This window comes from Paramisgurnus dabryanus, chromosome 4 (genome assembly GCF_030506205.2).
Source record: "Paramisgurnus dabryanus chromosome 4, PD_genome_1.1, whole genome shotgun sequence".
In the NCBI taxonomy this organism is placed as follows: Eukaryota; Metazoa; Chordata; class Actinopteri; order Cypriniformes; family Cobitidae; genus Paramisgurnus; species Paramisgurnus dabryanus.
Window position 1 is genome coordinate 28678498 of NC_133340.1, and position 17848 is coordinate 28696345.

General features: G+C 36.5%; 2 protein-coding genes across 2 annotated transcripts; both read left to right on the forward strand.

Annotated features, from left to right (window-relative positions):
* The first annotated feature begins 4121 nt into the window (after nucleotides 1-4121).
* On the forward strand, nucleotides 4122-6903 carry LOC135735457 (2-oxoglutarate receptor 1-like). The gene has a single exon (XM_065253883.1). It carries the CDS (start codon nucleotides 4124-4126, stop codon nucleotides 5111-5113), a length of 990 nt encoding a protein of 329 aa, XP_065109955.1. The 5' UTR covers nucleotides 4122-4123; the 3' UTR covers nucleotides 5114-6903.
* Nucleotides 6904-14086: 7183 nt separating this feature from the next.
* Nucleotides 14087-15704, forward strand: LOC135735456 (2-oxoglutarate receptor 1-like). The gene is made up of 2 exons (XM_065253882.1): nucleotides 14087-14154; nucleotides 14510-15704. The coding sequence occupies exon 2, from the start codon at nucleotides 14518-14520 to the stop codon at nucleotides 15505-15507; it is 990 nt and encodes a 329-aa protein (XP_065109954.1). The 5' UTR covers nucleotides 14087-14154; nucleotides 14510-14517; the 3' UTR covers nucleotides 15508-15704.
* The last annotated feature ends 2144 nt before the right edge of the window (nucleotides 15705-17848 follow it).

A 17848-nucleotide genomic window follows, 5' to 3' on the forward strand; every position in this document is an offset into this window, starting at 1 on the left:
AAATGTCTGAAAACTGGATTAAAGCAGAGATCAGAGAGCTCGTCAAATATCCACACATAGAATGGCGCTTAAATAGGGCGCTTTTAGGGACATTTAATAAATAAATAAATAAATCACTTTACTACTGTGTTTGGTTAGTCTTCACAATCTGGGTCCTGAAGCAAGACCTTTAATAAATAAAACAGGACCTTTGTATAATATATATATATATATTTTTAAATGTATACATTTTCATTGTATGAATTTGTATTGTTCATCTTTAAAATGAACTAGATTTCAAACATTTAAAATGAACATTTATATTACAACCCCACCCTGTAGTACCACCATGGACCTTTAAAGGGCAGCAAACCCTGCTTGGTAAACAGGCAGCTATGGAAATGTATATGCTGTGATCTGCCCAGACTCAATTGATCTCACAATTAAAAAAGTATATACTTCTCTGGTGTTAATAAAGTATATACTAAGTAGGCTACTGCAGTGCTAGCTAAACTTTGCAATGGAGCTGACACACTGAAGCAGACGAGACAACTGTGCTGACATTGCAAAAAAAAAACGACTCGGTTGAACCACATAGCTACTGTCATGGAAATTTTAACTTTACTTATTTCTATTGTTTAAGATTTGAGCATTTATTGTTGTTTGTTTAGAGTTTTATAGTATAAGCTGCATATGTTAACAAAGCGAAATTTTTCTTGACCTTAATTTTAGTTGACTATGTGATATATAGCGTCCACTATAGTCTTAGTGTTCAGACGTAATGTTCTGTATAGAGATAAATATAGAAAGAGCTGCCAATAAACAGGATGTATATGTGTTTAGCAAAAAGGAAGCAGCTGAATATAAAACATATAGGTGCAGAGCTGAAATTCGCCCTTTCTCTGCACATCTGAAGTGCCTCTTGCAAGTTATTAAAATCATTTCAAACTGTATTGGGTTCTGATTACAATTATTCATTTGTTCAACGAGGTAAAAATTCCCCAACACTACTGAATCATATATGCCAGGAATTTAAATGTATTATATACTTCACATGACTCTAATATCTTTTGTTATAATAGAAAGCAAGATAACCTGACAGTAAAAGACTGACATCAGGGACGGATATGGGGTTTCTGGGTGATATTTGTGCTTACTGGTTTTAATAAAAGTAGCCCCTATCTCTAAATGTCTGGTGTAACTTTTTCAAGGTCAGTTTATTTATATAGCACATTTAAAAACAACTAGTGTGTGCCCAAATGCTGTACAGAAATAAATGCTGAGATCTACATTTATATTTAGCCAATGCTTTCATCCAAATCAACGTACAATTGTTATGTCAGAGGTCACACACCTCTAGAGCAACTAGGGCTTAAGTGTCTTAATCACAATGGTGTGTCACAGTAGATTCGAACCCGGGTCTTTCACACTTAAGGCGTGTGTCTTGTCAACTGCCCCATTGCCACCCCAGTGATCTCTATGACATTACTGTACATTTTTAAATCATTAATATGTTATGAATGTAATTAGGCTAAGTATAAAAATGAAGGGAATTTATCTGGGCTTGTCAGTGTATAATAACATTAACATCACATTACAAGTGTGTGGACCTTTAGGTTGCCCCACCCGTAGTTCCTTATACATTTTTGGTTTGTCTTTTAAGATGTATTAACGCTTGTATTTAGACACCACAAAAAGGAAAGCAAATTAATAATTTTCCGCAGAAGGAAGTCAAAGCTGTGGGTGGGAGGGTGAGATGACTTCAACTCTGCTAGATCACCATAATCTTTTCATCAGCAGAGCCAGACGTTGGTGGTGAAGTTGGATTGTAAGTAGTTATCTTTAATAAGTTTTAAAAAAAATGTATGTTTACAGAATAAATGTGATATGGTGACTACTCTGTTAAACACAAGTATTTTTTCATGAATATCATGAAGATGTGTTTGCCAAATTTTAAGTGCTGATCAATAAAGATGCCAAGATTCTGCACTCATGAAGATTTAAAAACAGATAAACTCTCTAGGTTGTTTGAGGACTGAGTGTTCTCATTTGGGCTGAACACTATTACCTTATATTTTAACACTTTCTTTTTGACTTGCTAGTTTATTATATTTATTCTGTCTACTTCTCTTTTAAAGCGACACCATGTAATTTTTCAACCTTCATAATAAATTTTCAGGACCCTTGTGATAGTACATCGACTTTAAATAGGTTGAATGACATGTCTACCATAGCCTGATGGGGTCTGTATCGCTTTTACTCCTTCTTTAAAACTTAGGGTTTCGGGTAGTAACCAGAGCACAAAAAAAACTACAAAATTCGACTGCTTTACGGCATACGTCACTTCCTCCACACAATTTTTTTTTTACGTGAATTTTGCTGGAGGCTTACTTAAGGAGTGTAGAGAGCAATTACTATTATGTGACTCTGTGGCACTGTGTTAAGGCCAGGGTATACAGCTTTTCGAGTATACTCCCCGCGGCTACACGCGGATGGCCGCGTTCGACACTATACGCAATACAAATGATTTCTTATTCAAATTATTAGTCTAACAGGCCGTCAGGGCAGCACTGATTTGGCGAAATTTACAGTACATTAAAACATTAGGATAGGTAAAGAAAAGTAACTGATCAGCCATTGCAAACACAGTTTAGTACAAACAACAAGACAACAAAGAACAGGAATCAAACAAACATGCTCCAGAGCTTTCTGTTCATGGAAGAAGTAAAAGTTAAAGAAGAAAAACGATAGTGTGTGTGCAAATGCTGTATATTTACTTTGTATAATTGTTTATAGTGGAGTACCCTGTCTAAATATTTTCACGCGCATGCGCAGTTGTACGCGGACTGTACGCGCACTGTCCCCGCAGTCTCAAATTTTGGACCCTTTTGATGACGAAAATGACGTCATGCGTGGACATCCCTAGTATACTTTCGGCTTTAGTGTCATGGACCTATGACATGGACGACCCGGGTTCGATTCCCCTTTAAGGCAATTTTTTATATAAACTCACGATCTTAATTCATACATAAATGCAATCTTCTTTAAATGACGGCGATTATCTTGCATATAGTTCCCTGTATTCAGATGCTGCATTCACGTGTTCACGTATTTACCTTTCTTTTACTGTCTATGGTATTTACATTACAATCCAGGATGCGATAGCAGTCAAACTTGCTCAAACTCACACAGTGTAAAACCAAACCCTATTCATTCACCAATCAGATCCGAGCGTTTCTCTCTTCCTCATTTGCTGCGTTCCGCTGTCACTCGCGTGACGTATTACAAAGCGGCAGACCTAAACACATCGGTTTACTTGGATTTGGAGCGACAATTTTCACACAAAAGAGAGGAAAAATGAGCGCCATTGCGGAAAATCCTGGTGGCGAGGGAGAGAGGGACGATGCAACAATATTTGTTTAAAAAAAGGCAAGGAAATACTTCTGGTCGTTTCTCAATTGGAAAGCTGCAGCCTCCGGAGGTCAAATATGCAGGCTGCATACGTCATCAAGCCTGGTTTATTAAGGTAAACTGAGCATTACATTCGCAAATCATAAGCATACCGCAACAATTTACAATTAAATAAGTATAATAGTCAACTTTATAATTGATAATATTCTGAAATAAGACAGTCTTGATGACGTATGCAGCTTAGAAATACGACATACGGAGGCTGCAACCTCAGACTGAGAAATGGCTTCTGCCACGATTTCCTCATCAGAAAGTTGTAACATGACTGCGTTTCTCCCTGATGCCTCAAAATGTTGATCGTTTAGTGTTTAGTTTTTAAAGGTTTAGTTTAGTTTAAAGTTTTAAGGTTGACCAGTTCTTTTCCTCCTAGCGGCGCTTGTGTCCTCTAGGAGCGCTAGGCGTGAAAAATACATGTCTAGCGCCCCCTAGTGGTCAAAAAGTTCAGCAGAGTGCCTTTAAATATTTTGTTTACTTTTTTCTTTTCTTTAAATAATTGTTATTTTAGCTGTGAATTATATTTTACTGTGTGTGTGTATCTTTTGTGTGTAAATTTTCAGATGCACTGTGAAGAACTTTGGTCAGCCATGTGGCTGTTAAGAAATGTGCTATATGAATAAAGTTGAACTTGAACTCTGTGTTCTCCATTTCCTTTTCTATTTCTGCAGTGAGAATCATGTCACAGAACAGTTTGAATGATAACTGCACCCATGTGGATGATTTCATAAAGCGCTACTATCTATCGGTCATGTACAGCATCATCTTTATCGTGGGTACGGTGGGGAACATCACAGCTCTGGTGGTGTACGTGTTTAAAGTACGGCCCTGGACCAACACGACCATCATCATGGTAAATCTTCTCGTCAGTGACCTCCTACTCATGTCCTCCTTGCCCTTCTTAGTTTACTACTACAACAACAATGACACCTGGACACTGGGACTTGATATGTGTCGCTTCACGCGCTTCATCTTTCATTTAAACTTATACGGCAGCATCCTCTTCCTCACCTCTCTGTCCATCTTCCGCTACGTTGGAGTTGTTCGTCCGGTGCAGAAGGAGAAAATGAAGAAGATGCGCTGGGGTGTGCTGGCCTGTGTGTTGGTCTGGGTTGTTGTGTTGGCCATGATATCTCCAATCTTTAATAACTTTGAATTAAAATTCCAAAACAACAAAACCGTATGTCCGGACCTCGCCAGCACTAACAAAGACTTCATCTGGCCGTATAGCTGGGTGCTGACTGTAGTGGGATATATATCGCCTCTAATCGTGGTCTGTTTGTGTTACTGGCGTATCATGAGAAAGTTAGGGAAGGGTCCTCATACAAGAAGCAGGGTACGAATAAAGGCAAGAAGAGTTATTGTGTTGATATTGACCTGCTTTATTGTGTGTTACTTGCCTTTTCACGTACTACGAGCTTTGAGAATTTACACAAGGATCATGCCGAAAGTCACCTGCATGTTGGACCACGGTGTGCATGCTGTATATGCTATATCAAGACCGATCGCTGTTCTTAACATAGTTTGCAACATGATGCTGTACACATTGTCTGGGGATTCCTTTAAACAGGCGTACATGGAGTTCTTTAGGTGTAAACAGCTCATGGAAAAGAATAAAGAGATCAGTAAGGCGACTGAGACCAGCAAACCCTCATCCGACTTACAGTAGTGTACACTGTTTTTTCAAATCAACATATATTTTTATGTTACTTTAGCTTAAAAAAATATGTTTAACAATTTCAAATGAATTTATAAGTTATGTCATCTAAAGCCAAAACTTAAAAAAGTAGGTTGAATTGACTTGAAAAACAAGTTGTTTTAACTTCCTGCTGCATTTTTTTTTAAAAGTGTATGATTAAAAGAAAGTGAAATGTTCATATACCTAAAACACAGAAAACCTGATGCATATGTATTTATTTAATTATTGGCATAAATCTTTCCTTAAATGAGCTGTTTGTAATGAAAAGTCACTTACTAAAGCCAACATCTTTTTTTGTCTTAAAGCTAGATTTATTTCCTAAGGTCATTTTGCTCATCAAGAAAATGCATCTTAATTTAAGCATTTTTAGATATTCGAACTGAAAACAAAACATAAATACTAAGTAAGAATGTCATTGCAGTGTTTAAGTTTTGAATTGTGATTGACATAACTTATAAAAACAAGTTTAAATTGATTAACTTAATTTATTTAGTTAAGGTAACATAATTAGACATCATTTTTTACAGCCTAGGCTAACGCACATGCGTATACACTGTGCTATTTTAAATAGTCATTTAGGTTTGTTGTTTGCCACACTGTGCGATTAAGATCGTAATTTAGTCCATGTCACACTATATGATCTCAGTTTTCATCAATGTCAGACTGGACGAGTTTAAAAATCGGACGCACGCAAACAAACGCGCCCATAGTTTTACGTTAATCGATCGGTGACGGCTGGGCGAACACATGCTGAAGCAAGGTTAGCAAACCGAAACAACATCTAGCGTTCATTTAATCATGTCTTGTCTCGAGCATAAAAGATGAAAAAACTAGGGAGACAAGTACCTGGCATTTGTATTTCCAGCATGTATGTCTACCCGTCTCTTTTGGACATTTGTCTGCGTGGGTTGGTTTTGTCGCACTAATTGCGTCATTGACTTCTATTGGTTCTTGATCTGCTGGTTGTCGTAGGGAGGTGTCAGACAGTGTCTCTAAATTTCTGACATTGCCAGAATTTTGTCACAGGATAATTTTTATCACAACGGTCATTAATCGGCTGTCTGTGAACATGGCAAATAAGCGATCAAAGGCAGTAGATTTTAGCCTAGGATTCCAGGAATCTTTTAGGATTTCAAAATTTGTCCCAGACAGCTAAATCCTGGCTGAAATCTCACAGTGTGCACCGGGTTTTACACACAAAAACTTCAGTTTGCAGCTTAATTATTACCAGGATATATTTGTATTATTAGAAAGGATGTGTTCATTTTTAACACATTGTTTTGTGTTATTCTATTTAACAAATTATGTGTAATTTCGTGTTGATTTTATGTTCAAATAAAAAAAAGGGGCAACACAAAGTGTGTTGTTAAAAAAAAATAGCCTAACACAGAAATGTGATAAGTTAAGGACAACATATTAAATGTGTTGTCCTTAACTAGACACAAGATGTGTTATTTTAACACATGCATTTTAGAGTTTTTTTTTTCATTTACTTAAATAAAATTTGTGTTAATCAACATTCTAAGTAAGGACGTGTTCATTTTTTACAAACTTTTTTTTGTAAAAATTACACATTATTTTACACATTATGTATCATTTTGTGTTAAAATAAAACACAAGTTGTGTTAAAAGTAACACACAATGTGTTGTTTTAATAATAACACAGAGATGTGTGGATTCTGGGACAACACCTTTAGTAACACTGATGTGTTGTTTTAACACATAGTGAACTCAGATCATGTAAACTTAATATTATTTATCTTGACAAGAGATGAGTTGCTACTAGGGATGCTAAACAATTAATCGTGATTAATCGTTAGCAGAATAAAAGTTTTTGTTTACATCACATATGTGTGTAAACTGTTTATAATAAATATGTATATATATATATATATATATATATATATATATATATATATATATATATATATATATATATATATATATATATGAATACATTCATGTATAATTTTAAGAAAAAAAAATTTATATATTAAGTATTCATATTTATATATAATATAAATGATACATAAATATACAAATGTATATACACATGAAAACATTTCTAAAACATATACATGCATGTGTGTACATTTATTTATACAAAGTTATTATACACAGTTCACACACATATATGATGTAAACAAAAACTTTTATTCTGCTAATGATTAATCGCGATTAATCGTTAAGCATCCCTAGTTGCTACAACTAGTAAAATAAAGTTGACTTATTTCAACTTTCAACTCATCTCTAGTCAAGATAAATATCCTAATAGTAAGTTAAAATCACTTGATCTGAACAAAAAATATTTATAAGTGGTTTCATTTATGTAATGTGACTTTTTGCAAAGCAAAACTTATGAAATGCATAAAATAGTGATATTTGTAAAGTTTGTTAAAAAAAATACTCACATGCACTTTTGGTTTATACACTGAAGACCTAAATGATCAAATAATTTGTAAATCTGTGTAAAAATTTAAGATTTGCAGTGGACTGTGTAAAGACTGTACTGTGTGATAACATACAAATCAAAGTGTTATTTTGGTCACACCTGTCTGAATCTGTTGTTCTTACAGCTGTCTGAATGAAGAATTTAAACATCTTATAAATAGAGGCATTCAGTGACAGCTCTTTCATCATAGTCTGATTTTAATCTATGTATAAGCTTAACAGTAAAGGAAGAGGAAGCTAGAAATGTCTGGTTTCTTTTTTTTGTCACAGATCGACTGAAATCAGATTTCCCTGATATGCCATCCAAATGTTTAGTGTGAAGTTTATTTTCTTATTAAACTGTTAGTGATGACTTACACTGCTGTACATTAGTAAAAATATCAAATTAAATTAAACGATACATGTTTTAAAAATTGCTAAACCTGTGTGAATGTTCATGGAATAAATGTAAAATAGAGAAAAGCATAAGTTACCACACCCTTTATTACATACTGAATATATTAATATTCATTCTTTAATGATTTAATGCACATTTTAACCCTACTGTTATGTTTAAATTTTAGCAACACTTTTAACAACTCCAAATAGATATAATATTTTATTACATTAAACGTAATGATACAAACATAATTATATGAAACAAAATAACATTTATAGTAAAACATCTCTAAAATAGCCCCTGTAATCCTTTCTTACACTCTAAAAAAGATTGGGTTGTTTTAACCCAGGGCTGGGTAACTTTTGGACAGAACACATTTCTGAGTTAAAATGACCCAAATAATGGGTTGTTTTAACCCAACTGCTGTTTGAGAATGTCTAGTTAATGTCTAACAGTAACGTAAATGTCTGTGTATCATTTTTAATAACATTTAATAAATAAATAACTTTACTAATGTGTTTGGTTAGTCTTCACAATCTGGGTCCTGAAGCAACTTTTAAGGTTGAAGAACCTTTAATAAATAAAACAGCACGTTTGTATAATATATACTTTTTTAATTTATTAATGTTTATTGTACATCTTTTAAATTAACTAGATTTAAACATTTAAAATGGACATTTATATTACAACCACATTCTGTAATACCACCATGGACCTTTTGAGGGCAGCAAACCCCGCTTGGTAAAGAGGCAGCTATGGAAATGTTTATGCTATAATCTGCCCAGACTCAATTGATCTCAAAATTTCAAAAAAGTATATACTTCTCTGGTGTTAATAAAGTATATACTAAGTAGGCTACTGCAGTGCTAGCTAAACTTTGCAATGGAGCTGACATACTGAAGCAGACGAGACAACTGTGCTGACATTTGCAAAAAATAAGCTACAGCAAGTGTAGATTTACCTTTTAAAGTGTTTTATGGAAATACCATGATATGCTAATTACTAAATTCAACGTATTTGCATGGGAATTATACGCACTTATTCTCCCACTTAGAAATCATGGAGGGGTCTGAAATTGTCATTGTAGGTGCTTGTCCACTGTGAGAGACATAATCTAAAAATAAAAGAAATCACAATGATTTTTTAACTATTTATTTGTATGATACAGATACAAATAAGTATTTTAACACCTGAGAAAGTCAATGTTAATATTTGATACAGTAGCCTTTGTTTGCAATTACAGAGGTCAAACGTTTCCTGTAGTTTTTCACCAGGTTTGCACACACTCCTCCACACAGATCTTCTCTAGATCAGTCAGGTTTCTGGCCTGTCGCTGAGAAACACACAGTTTGAGCTCCCTCCAAAGATTCTCTATTGGGTTCAGGTCCGGAGACTGGCTAGGCCACGCCAGAACCTTGATATGCTTCTTACAGAGCCACTACTTGGTTATCCTGGCTGTGTGCTTCGGGCCTCAACCCATCTTAAATGCTCTAACTGAGGGAAGGAGGTTGTTCCCCAAAGTCTCGCAATACATGGCCCCGGTCATCCTCTCCTTAATACAGTGCAGTCGCCCTGTCCCATGTGCAGAAAAACACCCCCAAAGCATGATGCTACCACCCCCGTGCTTCACAGATGGGATGGTGTTCCTGGGATGGTATTCATCATTCTTCTTCCTCCAAACACGTTTAGTGGAATTATGACCAAAGAGTTCTATTTTGATCTCATCTGACCACATGACTTTCTCCCATGACTCCTCTGGATCATCCAAATGGTCAGTGGCAAACTTAAGACGGGCCTGGACATGTGCTGGTTTAAGCAGGGGAACCTTCCGTGCCATGCATGATTTCAAACCATGACGTCTTAGTGTATTACCAACAGTAACCTTGGAAACGGTGGTCACAGCTCTTTTCAGGTCATTGACCAGCTCCTCCTGTGTAGTTCTGGGTTGATTTCTCACCTTTCTTAGGATCATTGAGACCCCACAAGGTGAGATCTTGCATGGAGCCCCAGTCTGAGGGAGATTGACAGTCATGTTTAGCTTCTTCCATTTTCTAATGATTGCTCCAACAGTGGACCTTTTTCTCCAAGCTGCTTGGCAATTTCCCCGTAGCCCTTTCCACCCTTGTGGAGGTGTACAATTTTGTCTCTAGTGTCTTTGGACAGCTCTTTGGTCTTGGCCATGTAAGTAGTTGGATTCTTACTGATTGTATGGGGTGGACAGGTGTCTTTATGCAGCTAACGACCTCAAACAGGTGCATCTAATTTGGGATAATAAATGAAGTGGAGGTGGACATTTTAAAGGCAGACTAACAGGTCTTTGAGGGTCAGAATTCTAGCTGTAAGACAGGTGTTCAAATACTTATTTGCAGCTGTATCATAAAAATAAATAGTTAAAAAATTATACATTGTGATATCTGGATTTTTTTAAGATAAGTCTATTACAGTGGACATGCACCTACGATGACAATTTCAGACCCCTCCACAATTTCTAAGTGGGAAAACTTGCAAAATAGCAGGGTGTTCAAATACTTATTTTTCCTCACTGTATATCAAACATTTCATGACATTTTTCAGCAAAAAATAAAAAAAAATTCCGTGTTGCATTAAATTGTTTAAAGATGATTTTCATGGCTGACAAACGACAGGTATCTGCAGGCTTTGTTTAATATATTAAATGTCAATGTTGCATTACCTTTCTGTTATTGCTTTAATGAGGGAGAAAACAATTTAATTTGTGTGTGCGCTGTAGGAATGAGACAAACTGAATGACTCATTTGAACCACATTGCTACGGTCATTGAAAATGTTATCTCTACTTATTTTATCTTTACTAATTTCTACTGTTTATGATTTGAGCATTTATTGTTGTTTGTTAAGAGTTTTATGGTATAAGCTGCATAAGTTAACAAAGCTTCTCTCTTAAAATGAATGTGTTAAAATAATACATATTGTGTCAACACATCTAGTGTGTTGTTTTAAGAAAAAATGACAACTTTAGGAATTTACTTATTATGGTTACAAAAACAGCTTTCTGGACCTACACACAGGAAACGATGACGAAAAACTGCAATATTTGTCAGCTCTGTCAAGGGTTGCATGCTAAAAATGCTGTCAGTTTGAAATACAAATGTAGTCAGAGCTCTGAGAAAATCACTTGAATCTGAGTATCGTTAGCATAACAATGATGTGAAATAATATATTTTCTCATGAAAGGGGAATATATAAAAAGAAAATAAAAGAGGTTCCCAAGAGACCTCTGAGGGATTCACCCCTTTCAATGTAAGCCTGTGGGACTTTTTATTGTGTGTTTTATTGTCTAGCACAAAGATCACAGAAATATACAGGTAACAACACATCTTTCACATCATTAATATTTAGTCATTTAGCAGCTTTTGTCCAAAGCGTCTTACAAATGAGGTAAACAATAGAAGCAATTATAGCAACACATCAAGTCTAACACAGTATACATAGCCATGGGTTGGTTAGTATTTTATAAAAATTTTTAAAGAATGTACAGGTAGAGATAAAGAAAAAGGAAAATAAAGAAGGATAGTAAGTCCTATATTAGGAAGTGAGGTAATGGCGAAAGAGATGGGTTTTTAGCCGATTCTTAAAGACAGCTACAGAGTCAGCAGATTGTGTCGCCACCGGCAGATCATTCCAGAGCAGCTCCAGAGAAGGTATGCGCTAATGTTTTTTTCCCTTTTTGAGATGGCACCACAAGCCATCGCTTGGTGGAAGAGCGCAGGGATCGAGAGGGTACATAAGGCTGTATAAGCAAGCAAAGGTAAAGGGGTGCTGACCCAGTGGTGGTTTTTAAGGCCAGGAGCACAGCTTCAAATTTGATGCGAGCTGCTATAGGAAGCCAGTGTAACTTGACAAAGAGAGGAGTGATGTGCCCATCTTTGGCTCATTGAAGACGACTCTTGCTGCTGTGTTCTGAATCATCTGTAGGGGTTTGGTTGTGCAGGCTGGAAGTCCAGACAGTAGCGCATTGCAGTAGTCCAGCCTGGACAGGACAAGAGCTTGGAGAAGGACCTGTGTATCGTGCTCATTTAGGAAAGGTTTCATTTTCCTAATATTGTAGAGGATGAATCTACAAGAGCGGACGGTGCTGGCAACATGCTCTGTGAAACTAAGCTGATCATCAATGACCACTCCCAGGTTTCTGGCTGTCCTGGAAGGCGTGATGGTCGAGGAACCTAGCTGAATGGAAAGGTTGTGATGAATCTTTGGTTCAGATGATAAGACAATCAGTTTTGTCTTCACAAGGTTAAGCTGGAGATGGTGATCCTTCATCCAGAGTGAGATGTCCCTCAGGCATGCTGAGATGCGGGCAGAAACCGTGGGATCATCAGGGTGGAACGACAAGTGGAGTTGAGTGTCATCCGCATAGCAGTGGTAGGAAAAGCAATGTTTTCGAATGACAGAACCCAGGGATGTCATGTATATCGAAAAGAGTAGTGGTTCAAGCACGGAGCCTTGAGGTACCCCGGTATTGAGACGTTGGGGTTTGGAGACGTCACCTCTCCAGGACACCCTAAATGACCTACCTGAGATGTACGACTTGAACCATAGAAGCACTGTGTCAGAGACACCCATAGCCATGAGGAGCGACAGGAGGATGTGGTGACTGACCACAGATAGATCCAGTAAGATCAGCACAGATGATTTAGGGCTTCAATGACTGAGAGCAGCACAGTCTTAGTGGAGTTATCGCTTTTGAAACCAGACTGATTGCTATCCAGGAGGTTATTTTATGTGAAGTACACAACGTGTTTGAGAGTCTTTGCAATAAAGGAAAGAAGAGAAACGTGTCTGTAGTTCTCTAGCATAGAAGGATTGAGTATTGGTTTCTTTAGCCAGCAGCGGGGTTATCCAAGCCTCTTTAAACAATAATAATTTGTTACATTTACAAAGCGCTTTTCTGCAGCACTCAAAGCGCTTAACATATGAGCAGGGAAATCTTCTCAACCACCACCAATGTGCAGCATCCACCTAAATGCTGCGGGGAAGATACCAGTGGAAAGAGATGAATTGATAATGTGGGTGAGAGCAGGGATAACCGATGGAGAGATGGCCTGAAGGAGATGGGTGGGTATGGGATCTAGCAGGCAGGTAGTCGAGTTGTAAGAAGCAAAGACCTTGGAAATGTCTGCATCAGATAGGAGAGAGAAGGAGGGAAGCAAAAAGAAGGAAGGAAGCAAAATAATCAGCTGTTAAGTCAGATGAAGGTGGGGTGCACGCAGACAAAGAAGAGTAGAGAATGTCTTGAAGAGATTGCGAGAGTCAGGTAAGCTGTTGATTTTTGAGTATTGGGTCTTCGCAGAGGAGACATCCGTGAAGAAGGAAGCAAGAAGAGACTGATAGAGACAGAGATCAGCAGGATCTTTCGATCTGCGCCACTTCCTCTCTGCAGCCCTGAGTCTGGAGCGACGCTCACAGAGAAACAGAGATAGCCAAGGGGCAGATGATGTGGCCCAGGCCGGTCCAGATGTCAGAGGGAATAAACTGTCTAAGCAGGATGTAAGGTGGAACATAGAGTGTCGGTGGCGTTATTTGTATCTAAGAGTTAGTTGGGAGGGGGGAACGTTGTGCCGGAATTTGATGGGGATCCAATGGGGATATGGAGCAGTGACTGGGGGAGTTCAAGAGTAAGGAGGAAGTGATCAGATTTGTGTAGTGGGATAACCTGGGTATGGTTATTTGAACAGCAGCCAAATCATTTGAACATCAAGACAAATCATTTGAATAATCACTACATGTATAACGAGCCCTGTAGGTACTGCTGAGATCTACATGAAACTGTATAACTACATTTTAAAAAGATATGAACATGAAAATGAGTGTTTACTGAATTAGTATTAAATTAAATGATTTATTTGAAATTATGTTAAGTATTGACATGAAGGGAATTTACCTTCAATGGGTATAATAACATTGACATCACATTACAAGTTTGTACTTTTAGGTTGCCCCAGCCGTAGTTCCTTATAAATCTTTTGTCTGTCTTTTCAGTTGTATTTATGCTTGTATTTAGACACAACAAAAGGAAAGCAAATGAATAATTTATCCCCAGAAGGAAGTCAAAGCTATGGGTGGGAGGGTGAGATAATTTAAACTCTGCTAGATCACCATAATCTTTTCATCTGCAGAACCAGACGTTGGTGGTGAGGTTGATTGTAAGTAGTTATGTTAAATAAGTTTTAAAAATATGTTTATGTTTACAGAATAAATGTGATATGGTATTTTTTCATGAATATCAACACATTTAGTAAAACAAAAGTGTATAAAATAATAGGATAATGTTATATTATCCTTCAAGTGATGTCGGGGACAAGATGATTTTATTATGCGCTGAAGACTGCATGCAGGTTCATGACTGTCTGAATTGAGAAAGGAATTATTACATGAAATCAGTTATAACTAAAAGCTTTCTCTGTGATTCATGCGACACAAGAACTATTTTTGTAATTTCATTTGGATGAAGGTTTAACCCTTTATCTGTGTTCTCAATTTCCTTTTCTATTTCTGCAGTGAGAATCATGTCGCAGAACAGTTTGAATGATAACTGCGTCCATGTGGATGATCTCGTAAAGCGCTACTATCTGCCGGTCATGTACAGCATCATCTTTATCATTGGTATGGTGGGGAACATCACAGCTCTGGTGGTGTACGTGTTTAAAGTACAACCCTGGACCAACATCACCATCATCATGGTAAATCTTCTCCTCAGTGACCTCCTACTCATGTCCTCCTTGCCCTTCTTAGTTTACTACTATACCCTCAATGACACCTGGACGCTGGGACTTGATATGTGTCGCTTCACGCGCTTCATCTTTCATTTTAACTTATACGGCAGCATCCTCTTCCTCACCTGTCTGTCCATCTTCCGCTACGTTGGAGTTGTTCGTCCGGCGCAAAAGGAGAAAATGAAAAAGATGCGCTGGGGTGTGCTGGCCTGTGTGTTGGTCTGGGTTGTTGTGGTAACCATGATATCTCCAATGTTTAACAAGTTTGAATTAAAACTTGAGAACAACAAAACCATATGTCCGGACCTCGCCAGCACTAACAAAGACTTCATCTGGCCGTATAGCTGGGTGCTGACTGTAGTGGGATATATATCGCCTCTAATCGTGATCTCTTTGTGTTACTGGCGTATCATGAGAAAGTTAGGGAAGGGTCCTCACACAAAGAGCAGGGTACGAATAAAGGCAAGAAGAGTTATTGTGTTGATATTGACCTGCTTTATTGTGTGTTACTTGCCTTATCACGTACTACGAGCTTTGAGAATTTACACAAGGATCATGCCGAAAGTCACCTGCAGGTTGGACCATGGTGTGCATGCTGTATATGCGATATTAAGACCGATCGCTGTTCTTAACACAGTTTTCAACATGATGCTGTACACATTGTCTGGGGATTCCTTTAAACAGGCCTATATGGAGTTCTTCAAGTGTAAACAGCTCACGGAAAAGACTAAAGAGATCTGTAAGGTGGCTGTGATCAGCAAATCCTCATCCGACTCACAGTAGTGTACACTGTAAAAACTTCATTTTTTTCAAATCAATATTTTTATGTTACGTTACATATATAAGTATTTATATTTAATTATCGGCATAAATATTTCCTTAAATAAGCTGTTGGTAATTAAAAGTCACTCACTAAAGCAAACATCTGAAAGACAGTAAAATGACCAATCATCATCCACTCTTTAATGTACACTATAAAAATAACCTTGGTTTTGCAAGTCAATTCAATCTACTATTTCACTGAAAAAATGACTTCCTTACTTAGTATTTAAGTCTTTTTTTCAGTACAAATATCTAAAATTTCTTGACCTAAGACAATAAAATAAATTTTCTTACATTTTTCTTGAATTAAGTGTTAAAAATATACATATATTTTTTGCTAGTTTTATGCACAAATTCACTTAAATGTTATGTTTTTTTTCTCGATTTATTTTCTTTGGTCATTTTGCTCATCAAGAAAATGCATCTTAATTTAAGCATTTTTAGATATTTGTACTGAAAACAAGACATAAATACTAAGTAAGAACGTCTTTGCAGCGTTTAAGTTTTGAATTGTGATAAGTTGACATAACTTATAAAAATAAGTTTAAATTGATTAACTTTATTTATTAAGTTAAAGTAACATAAAAATACATGTTGATTTGACATAATTTTTTACAGCCTAGGCTAACATTACATGGTGTAACACAAAAACTTCAGTTTGCAGCTAAGTAATTACCAGGATATATTCGTATTATTAGAATATTAGGATGTGCTCATTTTTAATGCATTGTTTTGTGTTATCCTATTTAACACATTATATGTCAATTCATGTTGATTTTGTGTTCAAATAAATGAAAAGGACAACACAAGATGTGTTAAAACAACACAAAGTGTTTTGTTAAAAAAACAGACATGTAGTAAGTTAAGGACAACACATTAGATGTGTTGTCCTTAACTAGACATAAGATGTGTTTTTTTAAGTTTAAGTGCACTGTAAAAAAAACTTTGCTGCCTTAAAATTGTTTGTTGAATCAACTCGGATTTACAAGTCATTTCAACTAACTACTATTTATCTAGACTGGAGATGAGTTGTTATAACTACAGTTGAGTTGTTATAACTTATAAAATTAGGTTGACTTTTCTCAACTTTATTTTTTAAGTTGTGACAACTCATCTCTGTTGACATGACTTGTAAATCTGAGTTGATTTAACAAACAATTTTAAGGCAGCAAAGTTTTTTTTACAGTGTGTAAAAAAGTGCAGTTTCATGTTTTTCTGTTTACCTCTGATTTACTTAAATTACATTTGTGTTATATCTGCCACACTGCTGCCTTAAATTTTTGTTTAATTAACACTCTAAGAAATATGGAGCCCCTGAGGGGACATGAAGCAAAAATTAAATAAAGTTTAGTTTCACATGCGTACTTCTGCATATTCATTCAAAGTTACCACACGCTTTATTACATACTGAATATATATTTATATTCATTCTTTAATGATTCTTTAATAATTTAATGCACATTTTAACTCTACTGTTATGTTCAAATTTTTGCAACACTTCAAATTGACCCCAAATATTTTAATTTATGTGCTATTGAAAGTTACCTCGGGGACTATTTTCGTCTGCTGTGTAATATCATTGCGCCTGCTGCAGCCATGTTACGGCAGCAAAGTCCTTGATTATTACGCCAGAATGAGAGTATAGTTTCTAGCCATATCGGGCTAGAAAATCGCAATTTTAATTTCCGTCTGCCTTAGTACACGATTAGCGATGTTAACAATTAATTGACGATAAGAATTAAATCACTAAAACTGAACGATTGTTGAAAAAGCAAGCATGTGTGTGTTGGGCCTGCGCAAAGCACATACACAGCTCGTGAAAATAATCAAACCAACTGTAGAAGTTAAACTGAAGTTAAATGCCAAACACACACCTGGGATTTTTAAACTCATTCGAGATGAGGCTGGATGCTAACCCAACGAAATGGCATCCGCAGTGGATCTGAGAGGGTCCGATGCCGAAAATGCAAATACGGTTACTGAAAGCGAGGACCCTCTTCAGGGAAGCCAACAAGATTAGCATAGCAACGCTGCTAATGCTGCTATACATATATTTTAATGAATTAAAATGTAATCTTAAATTCTGGCAAGAAACTAAAATGCAAACTTTAAATGTCGTACACTCTGAACGCCCGCAACATATATCATTGTTCATCATTATTGACTGGCTGAGGCGCTACACGCTAAACACTGTTGCAGGTTTTCTAATGGAAGGTTGAAATCTTCATAATATAAGCATCTTTGCTGAAAGTATGCCGCAGGTGTAAACTAAGGTGACAATGGGAAAAGTGCCCATGCCCAT

Bases quoted from the DNA above. Each gene is read 5' to 3' on its own strand.
- LOC135735457 (XM_065253883.1), top strand. From the start codon at position 4,124: ATGTCACAGAACAGTTTGAATGATAACTGCACCCATGTGGATGATTTC.
- LOC135735456 (XM_065253882.1), top strand. From the start codon at position 14,518: ATGTCGCAGAACAGTTTGAATGATAACTGCGTCCATGTGGATGATCTC.